We start from the raw sequence: 12,445 nt of genomic DNA, 5'->3' as shown, positions 1-12,445 counted from the left end.
CCCAAACAATGATAAAGCAAACATAAAAGTCATCAAGGATGACACTGAAGTAATTGACCCGAATATCATATGTAACTTATTCAACGAATATTTTATAAACTTAACCAACACAAACAGAGAGAATGAAAATAATGACAAAACGCTTGAGATCCCAATCGAGAAATATCGGCCAAACAGTATATATATCCCAGAATTAAGTGCTAATGAACTAAAAAAGGTCATACAAGATTTAAAAAATAAAAAATCTCACGGACCTGATGAATGGTCAGCTGAACTTATTAAATCCTGTTCAGAATCTATTATAGAACCCTTGCTGTATGCAGTCAACAATTCAATAAAAGTTGGTATATTCCCCAAAGTTCTAAAACACAGCACAGTGATACCCATATTCAAAAAAGGAGCTGCAACAGACATTGAGAACTACAGACCTATCTCCCTAACATCTGCTTTTTCAAAGATATTGGAAAAAATTTTATCAAATTATATTATAAAGTTTTGTAGCAAATATAACATAATAAACAGAAACCAGCATGGATTCCAGAAAGGGAAATCAATAAACACAGCTCTAGCACAGTTAATCGAATATGTAACCGAAACATTAGAGAAACACGAAGCTGCAAACACTATATATCTAGATCTTTCCAAGGCATTTGATAGGGTAAAACATGACCTGCTTATGGTCAAACTAAGCAATATAGGAATAAGAGGGATAGCTTATGAACTTATACAATCTTATCTACAGGACAGAATGCAAATTACTCAAATAAGCTACAACATGCATGGTATAGTCACTAACTTTAAATCACAAAGTAGGAAAGTGTTAATGGGGGTACCCCAAGGATCAATCCTGGGGCCCCTGCTCTTTATTTTGTACATAAACAACGTACCAGAATACCCAAACACAAAAATTGTCACCTATGCAGATGACACAACTGTTCTTGCCAGAGGTATCGACCCTAGGAAGCTTGAAATAAACACTTTTATCACCATAAACCAACTGGCACAATACTTAACTTCACATGGATTAATAATAAACAACAATAAAACAAAATTTATGATATTCAATACAATCCGAAACATGGATTTTGAGTCACAAACACTATGCATAGACAATGTGCTCATAGAAACTGTATCTTCAGTAAAGTTTTTGGGAATAACACTAGATCAAAAATTAACGTGGGAAGAACAAATTAACAACATCTGCAGTAAACTATCATCTAATCTATACCTGCTAAAACAAATGGCTGAATATAATTTAACAGAAATTAACAAATGCATATATTATGGACTAATTTACCCCTATGTTGAATATGGCATAATAGCTTGGGGTGGATCATTTTATAATAATACTGTCAGAATACTGAGACTTCAAAAGAGAGCACTTAGAATAATGTACAAACTAGGCTGTAGGTAATCTTGCAAAGAGTTATTCAGGGAAAAACAAATAATGACAATATACTCCCTATACATCTATAAGGCTATAACGTTTGTTTTAAATACTGGAAGCATGACTAAAAATAACCAATTACACAACCACAATACAAGGGGGAAAGATAATTATTACCAGAACCAACACAGACTCAATATCTCAAAACAATCACCAACGAATGCCGGAAAAATATTCTACAACCAGCTGCCTCATGACATAAAACTGATATCTCCAAAAGATAAACAAATACAAACAATAAAAAAATATTTGACAGAGAGAGCTCTCTACAGTATCAGAGAATTCATGGAACAAGACAATACAAGGCCAATGTACTAAAAAATATGTATTATAATTGTATTCTTATTTCAATCATGCAACAATGATAATGTGTTTTAATTTTTATTGTAGTGTAATGAAGTGTATTTTTTAATTTTTACTTTGGTGTAGTGATGTAATGTACTACACAATGTTTCTTCTTTTTTGTTATGATGTACTTAACTAATTATTATTTCATTATGTATCTTGACGTTTTCCATGCCCTTTTAATCAAGGGTCAACGGAAGAAAATAAAATTCAATTCAATTCAATTCAATATCTAAAAAGGTCTGCAATGAGAAAGACTTTTTATTTGATAGAATAAAATTACATTACCGATGATTACAGGATAAAATTTCTCTGTGTTGATTCAGTGTTATGGCAAATTCTTTTATTGCATTCATTTTATCTGATAGAACTATGAATATTTTGTACTGATATACCTGACTTGCCTAGGAGCCAGTAGATTAAAAAAAAAGTAACACTTTGTCATGTGTATCAATTTTGATACACAGGGTGTCTCCTGTCGCAGGGCGTGTGTATCAGATTGATACACAACTTGCAGGCAAGCCTTTGAAAACAAATGTGTGTATGAAACTACTTTGTTACTCCTATTATACACATGGTCTAGGGAAGAAGAAATTTAAAAAAGTGTATTACACAGTCCATGAACATAATAATCACACACACCATCAAAATAGCTCCTGCCTCCCACAAGAAAATGCAGTTGAAGTGTTAAAACATTAATTTCTAAGCTCTGGAGGCAATTCTGTGCTATCCAAACATCCAGCAGATGACGCACAACTTTCTTCCTCTTCTAACCTGTATGTCCTTCTGCCTGATGAACCTGAGAAGGGGTTGAAAGCTACAAATTAATAATAATAACCCCTTGAGGACCAGGGCCTACCTACCGACTACCAGCTCCACTCCTAGTTACGGGGTGATGTGTGGTCAGCACGACAAACCCCCAGTTGTTATTTTAAGTTTCCGTTACCGTATTACGCTACTCATTTGCAGCACCCAAATTTCCTCATGATGGTGGGTGGTCACCAGTTCCATACACAAGCCGAAATGTCAAGAGAAAAGTTGATAAGCTTCCCCCACATGATTTGAACCTGCACGCGTCCCGTAGCCAGAGCCCAAAGCCTGACACCTTAGACTGCACAGCCACAGTGGAACAAAACTATAAATTAAGGTTTCTAATTTGCTGTGCTCTTGTGTTTTTGAATCGACTCAATCCCAGGCAAATCAGATATGATTGTCCCAGCATGTGGTATCAGAAGTTTTTTCTAAAATTCAATTTTGCACTGTATTTGTGTTATTATTATAATTGTTTTGTTATTATTTCAGATATACAATATCTGTCAGATTCAAATCCACCTCGCCAGCACAGACCAATCTTTAACAGACACTACAAAATCCCTCAGTTGAAATCTTTAAATTATCCTCCTTCAGACTTCTACGATATACAACTTGTTGGTGATGTCATTGAGGAAATGTGGGACTGCCCTGAAGGTTATGGATATTCTGATGGAAGATGTCAAGGTATTTATTATAAAATTGATATTTCTGTGCACTTCCATCTTATTTTAAGTGCGTATCAGAAGCAAAAGTTGTCCATACATATTGATCTTTACTGGTATTTTATTGTATTTAAATATCGGCTAGTCAGCTACTAGGTAAAAGGGATAATTAATGTTTTTACATGTGGGAGGAACATAAATTAAGAGTATTTATAAATGAAATCCTTGGAAAAAAATATTTGGACCTACAAGGGATGAGAAGGTTACATAATTTAGAACTTCACAATTTGTATTCACATCAATATATTATTAGAATGATTAAATCAAGAAGACTTAGGTGGGCAGGCCATGTGGCACAAATGGGGGAGGAAAGAGAAGTTTACGGAATTCTTGTTCGGAAGCCTGATGGTAACAGACCAATAAGGCTAAGACAAAGAGGGAGAGATAACGTTGAGATTGACCTAAAGGAAATCGGCAAGGATGGAAAAGATTGGATAGATCTTGCTCAGGATAGGGACAGATGGAAGGCCTATGTTGCGGCAGCCATAAACCTTCGGGTTTAAGAAGGCTAGAGTGTTCGTTAGACGTGTGTATCTTTATATGTTATTTCATGTATGATGTACTTATTTTATTGTGCATTGCTGCATATTATATTCCCCTATGCTTAGCTTCCCAGTTGGGGAGCTGTCGTTCAAAAAAGACCATTGCAGTGGAAAATTCCAGACTTTCAAGGGGGGGAATTAACTGCCAACCGTTCCCCAGTATAAAAACGCCAGTTTGGCATAGCCAAAAATAAGTTTTTTACCAGTTTTACAATGACAAGAAACCTTTGTGTCCGAGGACAACTGCTATCCATAGGGTAACCCTTGTCTCTGCTTTCTTCAAGAGTTTGGTCCACTTATGGTGGCTAAACTGATTGATGGAAAATTAATGTAGCATTTCGTGTAAGCCAAATAGACTTCATTTTGTGCGGAGGATACATTGAACATTTATAAACTTTGTGAATATAATTAAATGTAATTTGAAACTTTAGGGCCTCTTCTTTCAAATATTATGTAGATCATTAACATACGATTTATAGTTGAGGAAATTCAGCTACACTAAATTGAGTCCATCTTTCTGAATCACTCTGTGCATTCATTCAATACTTAACAAGAACTAAGTGCATCTTAGATGGAAACATTTCCTTTAACATTTTTGCTAGCATAAATGCTATATAAATGCTTCCAAAAATCTTATAACAGACAGTACTCATTTCATGTAACATTCAGTTTAGCTTTTGTGATTGTGGTGTATAATATATACAACACGAAAGGTACACTGAGTTACACCATCTATGGTTAGTGAATTGAATTTGAATTCATAATTGAAACAACTGAAATAGTATTCCAAAAATGTACTGTATATGCTATAAAGTAAGCACCACTGCTTTGCACCTAACACATTATTATAGGAAACATTCTTCTTCTTGGTTGAATAGTTATAGGGTCATTCATTCCGTGTCAATTCAACCAAAATAAAGAGGGTTTGGGAACCCAAGCTCTCAGATTTTGATGAAACTTGGCACATTTAATCCTTCCATGGTGGTCAGAAACCACATTATTTTTTTCTCTCTAACTTATCTGGTTTAATTTTTATAGCCCCTCAAACTTTCATTGATTCATCCTTTCTTCCATTCCCAGAGCCTCCAAGTGTGAGCTCCACTGTCTTATAAAAATAATTCTATCTCCCTTATAAATTATTCAATCTTCTTGAAACTTCACAACATTGTTAACCAAACAATAAGGATTCCAGAAAAAAATATGCCAACATATCATATTCATACTTTATTACAGTAATAAAATAATAAAATTGTATTATGTAATTTCTTTGGACCGAAAACATGGTTTACTAAAATTTGAATTATCAATGAAAGGGAAAGGTGCAACACAAATATTTTAAAAATAAACTCAGATATATAGTTTAACTTACCCAGAAATAAAATTGATGGCTTTTTCATTCCTTCTGAAAATATGACAACTTATTTCTGAAAATTTTTAAAAATGGCTACCGGATTTTATATTGTTTTTCAAATTTACTCAAAATCTAAGAATCTAGCTTCAAAATATCACTGAAGCAAATTTTTAGAGCATACAATTTTAAATAATGTTTGCATAGATGCACAGACAGTGGGGCAAGGGCAGCCATGTCCCCTACCTTGGAAAATCAATTTCAACTTAAAAGTATATATATTTCCAATTTCAACTTACAAGGATATATTTCACACAAATAATTTTAATCCAGTCACAGTTGTTTGTGTTTATTATTAAAATAATATTGCAGGAACATGATAACTTCATATTGACGGAGTGTTTCTTTAAAGGGGAGACAATATTAGGAGAGGAATATGCCTCGATTACCCCCTCCTAACAAAGAAAATCCTGTATGAATGTGCTGTTCTTAATGATTATTTGACCTGAAAGAATATCCTTATAATATCTTATATTAGTTTATTTACATTTATTAGGAAAAATGCACATTTTAAAAAGTAGTCGATACTCTAACTTTTTATAGTGGAACCACGAGCAAAACAACTTGCGCAGACCCGCGACTCCTGTGCACCGTACCCCCGTGAGTAGGGGAGGGGGGAGAGTGGACCATGCTTCCTTATGGCCCGAGTTGGAGGGAAGAAGCGAAAGCTGCATGGGGACTTTTCGTCCCAAGGTTTTCTTCCTTGTGGTCGATCTATAACACATGGAATGAAATTAATGAGGAAGTGTACCTTGTATTATTATAAGTTGAAGATTTGATCGCTTCCATGACTGGTGCCAACAATACTTACTGTCGGATTAAAAATCATGGGTACTCGAGTTTGGACTCCAATTAAAAATTGGCCAGTAGACCTACATAAAAACGATTTACATCAAAATTGAGCTTGTTCAATTCTGCGTTAATCTATGGTAACCAATTTTTTTTTTTTCACAGTATGCCTTCTATTTTTATCGGAATGAGAAAAAAGTGCTGTTTTTTTAGTTTTGTAAATTAGCCCTCTCTTTGAAATTATATAAATAAATCCAATTATAATAAAATTTTAATACGGTGAAGGCAGAAAGGTTTTAAACACAATTCTTAATTTTCAAATTTTTAAAGTTTGTCAAGAAACCGTTCTTATCAATTTTGTGAAACAACATTTTCTTGCTAGTGGGTAGTCCTACAAATACAATATTGGCCTTGTTTTGAAGCTGTTTGCATCGGATTATAAAATACAGTATCATTGACAATTCACATTCCGAAACAGATTTTATACAGATTTTTTTATTCCAGGGAGTAAAGATATATATGGAACGTGGCAACGCAGCACACAGCAATGTCTGTTGAACCATGGAAACTGTGGGCTGTCAGTGTGAGTCAGTGTTGCCACATTCCACATACATCTTTACTCCATTGAATAAAAATTTGTATCAAATCGTTTTTGCAATGTGAATTGGCAATGATACTGCATTTTAAAAACAAATGTAAAGGATTTAAAAAGACTACCAAGGTCGTAAGACCAATATTAAGAAAAGGTTTTCACAAATCGAGAAGAACAGTTTTTTGACCAATTTTGAATTCTGAAAATTAAGAATTGTGTTTAAAACCTTTCTGCCTGCACCGTATTAAAATTTCATCATGATTGGAGCCCCTGTTTTTTATTTATAGAATTTCAAAGAGAGGGATAATTTGCAAAACTAAAAAAAAGGCACTTCATTTTCTCATACTGATAAAAAATAGAAGGCATACTTGAGAAACAATTGGTTAACGTAGATTAATGCAGAATTGAATGAGCTAAATTTTGATGTAAATAATTTTTATGTAGGTCTACTGGATAATTTTTAATTGGAGTCCAAACTCTAGTATTTATGATTTTTAATCCTTTCCTTTGTCATCCACGTTCATTTCTTTGCATATGAATATTCCAAAAATCTATCATGTGACAATTTGTGATTATTATTGTATGAATATTGTTTGTTGCTGTATACTCAGATGGGATAATTTTATTCTCTTGTGTTTGTAGTCATATATTTGGTTACATTGCAGCATATTTTAATGTTGCTTATTATATGAATTATGCATGTTAATATAATTTGTTTAATTGCACCGATTTTTAACCCATGCTAGTTGATAGCTGAGGGGAAGAACTAGCTCCCCTCCCTCTCCCCAACACACAGATATAAAGAGAGAGGGGGCTGGCTGGCTAACAACATTGTGAGGGCCCCCTTATATACAATGTCAGTTATAACTTTTAAACCAAGTTGTTTCAGATAGTCAATATGTTTTGAGCACACTTAAAATATATTTTTTTATTTTGTGACCTTTTTCAACCCAATTTTTCCTCAATTGAATCCCCTTGCAGATGAAATTCTGGTCTTGTTCATTGAAAGTTCTATGAGGTAGGTTTTATTTTAACTTCCATGGGCGATACTTTGGGATTAAATATTTTGTTATTTTTTATTTCCGCACTTGGAAACACATATTACATTACATCAAAGTCTAAATTTATCGATAAAAAGTACTTTTTATTTATAAAAGAAATAATATGTAATTCTCGAGGAGTACTGTCGGTCAAGGGCCTTGGACATAACATCCCTAAACCACCCACTCACATAGTAACATAAGTAATTATAAGGGTATACTTTCAATCAAAGAATCACTAACGCTCATGGGCATCTGCAGGATATTCTTTTTGGGTGGGGGTAAACGAGGCATATTCCCCCATAATAGTGTCTTCCCCTTAAGGAAACACTCTGTCGATATAAAGTTTTCATGTTCCTGCAATTTTATTTTAATAATAAACACAAAGAACTGTGACAATTAAAATTATGTGTGTGAAATATATACGTACTTTTAAGTTGACATTGATTTTCCAGGGAAGATGCGTGGGCCCCCTTGCCCCACTGTCTGTGCATCTATGCAAACATTATTTAAAATTTTATGTTCTAAAAATTTGTTTCAATGATATTTTGAAGCTAGATTCTTAGATTTTGAGTAAATTTGAAAAAAAAAATACAAAATCCGGTAGCCATTTTTAAAATTTTCAGAAATAAGTTGTCATATTTTCAGAAGGAATAAAAAAGCCATCAATTTTATTTCTGGGTAAGTTAAACTATATATAACTATATATCTAAGATCATTATAAAAATATTTGTGTTGGTGTTGCATCTTTCCCTTTCAATGATAATTCAAATTTTAGTAAACCATGTTTTCGGTCCCAAAAAAATCACATAATAAAATTTTATTAATTTATTACTGTAATAAAATGTAAATATAATATGCTGGCATATTTTTTTCTGGAATCCTTACTGTTTAGTTAACAATGTTGTGAAGTTTCAAAAAGATTGAATAATTTATAAGGGAGATAGAATTATTTTTTTAAGACAGTGGAGCTCGCACTTGGAGGCTCTGGGAATGGAAGAAAGGATGAATCAATGAAAGTTTGAGGGGCTATAAAAATGAAACCAGACAAGTTAGAGACAAAAAAATAATGTGGTTTCTGACCACCATGGAAGGATTAAATGTGCCAAGTTTCATCAAAATCTGAGAGCATGGGTACCATGGACTGGAATGACCCTAATTTGCTTATAAAAACGTGAAGTGATACATTGTTTTCATTTCACATTTCACTCAGATGCCATTATGTCTGCACGTGTGACCTAGAGCTTGCTTCTGATTGGTTATGCTACGAAATATGCTCCGGAAATAGGACCGATTCTATCCTTGAGAAATGCCATAAGATTTTTCACTTTACACGGTACCGTTTCGGTCATCGCATGAAATGTTGAGAAAAATGCTAAGGAAAATGCTTTCATATAAAGTGGGCCTAAAACTCTTTACCCTAGTTACTAAAGGTTGAGGTTGTAAAAGAGCACACAAGTGGAAACACAAGACAACAAGACCCCACAAAGGATTATCCTGATTGTGGTTGCAGAGCCTTGTTGGCCTACAAGAAGTAGTTACAGGGGTGTACTATGGGGAAATGAGGTTGTCTTTTAGGTGCCTTACCAGGACACTCCTTGCACCCCTCATGGTGGATGTTGTTGGAAAGCAGATGAACTTAATGATGACACTTAGGTTTGCTACTTTTGCTTGATTGATTGATTTGCTTTATTTTACTTCACCTTAAGTGCTACTTTTGGCTAATATGTGAAGATGGGGATGAGTGAGATATGATGAATGGACACTCACAAACACCCATGCCTATGCCTGGATTTGAACCTGGGTACCCTTGCACGATGTGCTAACCACTCTGCCATGGGGGTCAGCTGCTACTTCTGCACCTTATTTCTTATTCTGCATTTACAGAAAGTGTTATTTTTTCCATAAATATTTCCAAATTTTCTTTTATGGCATTATATATTTAAGCTAATATGTTTCTTTAATCGTTTGCAGACATTGATGAATGCTCAGGTCCAGACCAAGCATGTGGTAGCAACTACTTGTGCCTCAATACAAAAGGAAGTTTCAAATGCTTAGATGCTCCCTGCCCACCTGAATACCAAAGGGATACCCTAAGCAGGTACATATATAAGAACTATAGTTTTCTCTGGAAAATATTTCCTTCCAATAGGAAGAGACGTGGTGGTCTAGTTGGTAGGGTGGGAATCCGGGTTCGATCTAAGATCGGAGTTTTTCCGGCCTTGTCCCCACATAAATCTGTCTATATTCTTTATTGTTGTTGTTTGTTTCACTCTGGTTGGGTTATTGACCCTATGCCAGGCTAGCGTAATGGAGGAGCTGTCTCCTCTTGGTTTCTAGGCTGGCCAGATTTTCATTCGGGATTTCTTCCCCTAGCCTAGAGGATCCCTCTTCTATCTGCAAGGCAGCAGATCCTCACTTTTAAACTCTAATAGTGAGATTGAGTTGCCTCTTACGCCTTCTGTGCTGAGAGAATTTCTTCTCTGCCACTTCCGCCGTTGAGGACTTCACCGTAACCCTGCCTAGGGGCCCTTACAAGGTACTACCATCCGGAGCCAGATGGACCAAGGTTTTTTTTAAAGAGGTATTACTCCTCTAGGTTCCTCCGCCTCCTCAGCCGCTGAGATGAACATCCATCTTCTTCCGCCTTTGGAGCCGTTGACCAGACAAAAGAAAGATAAACTGTACCCCTAAATATGCAGTGGAAAGAGAAGTAGCTGCAACAAGTAAACAGATACACATACCTAGGAACAGTCATAATGTCAGATGGAAGAGGAAGTGAATAATAGAGTACAAAAGGGAAACCAAGTGTACTATCAACTCAACAACACTTTAATTGGTAAAAAGGAAATAAGTGATCAAACCAAGATGATGATTTACATTCCCACATTGATGTATGGAACAGAGAGCTTGACATTATTATTACCAAAACAGAATAGCAGATTTCAAGCAGCGGAGATGAGATTATTTTCCTGTAGTTTACGGTTATTACAAGCATAAGGAAACAGTTTTTCTTTGTGACGTTTCATTAAAAAAAAAACAAAAAAAAACAAAAAAAAACAAACAAACTATAATGCAAGCAATGCATACATACAAGAAAAACTATTATTCATCTATTACGGAGATGAGATACCTATGAAAAGTAGTAGGTAAGATAGGATTAGAAATACCAGCATTAGAGATCAGTTACGGCAAAACCCACTATTGGAAACAATAGAGAGAAAGGCACTGCAATGGTTTGGACACATTACAAGAATGGGGGAGAAGATCGCTAGCCTAAACAGGTGATGGAGGTCAGACCAGAAGGCAAGAGGGGAAGAGGATGACCAAGAGTTCGATGGGAAGGGTATGTGAAAATGATAGGAAAGAAGAAAGGGAAAACAATGCTGGAAATCCGAAAACTAGCCTTGGACCAAAAAGTGTACAGGAAGTTGATGATGGAACCCGACACTTAATGGCAGAAGGGGATCGAAAAGAAGAAGTCCCCGCATACAGCGGTTCTGGCACTTACCCAGCCTCAAATCAATAGGTACTTGGGGGGCAACCCTTGGGGGTAAAGGTGGGAAGATCATGGTTCTGATCACATCACCTCCAAAATAGCAGACATCAGGAATGTGTGGGGCCTTATCCCCGCATCCCATAAATGTAACTCCATGGCACACAGTGCTATATGCAAGGGGAACTTTAGCTTATATATATTATATAATAATAATAAAAAAAAGAAAAAAGAGTTATCTTAATTGGGACTCCACAACTGCACAGAGACTTAGATATTTATTGTAATCCTTTACTTTAGAGCCTCTAAAAAAAGTAAAGCTACCACCGTGCACATTACAACACGTCATGAAGACATGTGGGTGGTGTGATGGTAGGTCATCCACACATTCACAATTCATGGGTACCCACTTATTAGAGGCTGCGTGAACAACTGAGCTGCTCCATGTAGGGACACTGCTGCAAAAATGTGCTCCTGAAATCAACCAAGCCTCCCATATGGTAGTTATGCCCCATCAACTAGATCATAAAATAATATTAGGATAACTAACACAAATACAGAAAAATGCATGGCAAAAAAGAGAAAAAATGCATACAATTACAGGTAAAAATACATTGATAAATGATGGTTTGTGATACAGTGTAAAATCAAAAACAAACTGAATCTTCATACTAGCTGAATTCCATGATCCCTACAATAAACCTCAATCATATTACATTAGATATGAAGAAATTTGAAAGAAAAATTGTTGCATATATGCAGATGACTGCTGGAATGCAGTGCATAATGAAATAAAACTATAGTAAAAGCAAAAAGTTACTCCGTCACTCCATAATAAAAATGAAAGGAACAGCTGGTATATAATTCATCATGCAAGATATTTTGTTCAAACTGCAAAGCTTGATTAAAACATTGACTAATTGCAGGGTATAACAATTCCAAAATTCTTGATCTTTCTCCCCTTTTCTTAACATGTATTAAATTGACCCCTACTTAGGCACAATAGGAAATTAAGAAAATAGGCATTTTTATTCCATGAAAAAAACACCACCACGAGACTGGTTAATATGAAAACTAAAGCTGTACTTTAACAAGAGATTTAGACTTGCTTTAATTATTAAAGCATGTAAGAATTAATGCTTCAGACTTCATCCTGGGGGAGAATGGTCACATTACTTTAATATTTTTACAAAACTTCACGCATACAAGAACGTAATTCTTAAGAAACAAGGCGAAAAAATCTTAACCACA

At 35.0% G+C, this 12,445-nt stretch overlaps 1 protein-coding gene across 1 annotated transcript in view; it reads left to right on the top strand.

Annotated features, from left to right (window-relative positions):
* LOC146005477 (hemicentin-1-like) overlaps positions 1-12,445 on the top strand; it is a 171,630-nt gene that overhangs the window by 144,178 nt on the left and 15,007 nt on the right. Inside the window, exons 35-36 of the mRNA XM_083144722.1 lie at positions 3,095-3,289; positions 9,673-9,799. Of these exons, the coding sequence (XP_083000848.1) occupies positions 3,095-3,289; positions 9,673-9,799 (322 nt within the window). The remainder of the gene's footprint in view (positions 1-3,094; positions 3,290-9,672; positions 9,800-12,445) is intronic.

Source organism: Lepisma saccharinum, chromosome 23, assembly GCF_977018435.1.
Source record: "Lepisma saccharinum chromosome 23, izLepSacc3.1, whole genome shotgun sequence".
NCBI lineage: Eukaryota > Metazoa > Arthropoda > Insecta > Zygentoma > Lepismatidae > Lepisma > Lepisma saccharinum.
Note: the sequence above shows the minus strand (reverse complement) of the source record. Positions and strands in the feature narration are given on the sequence as shown.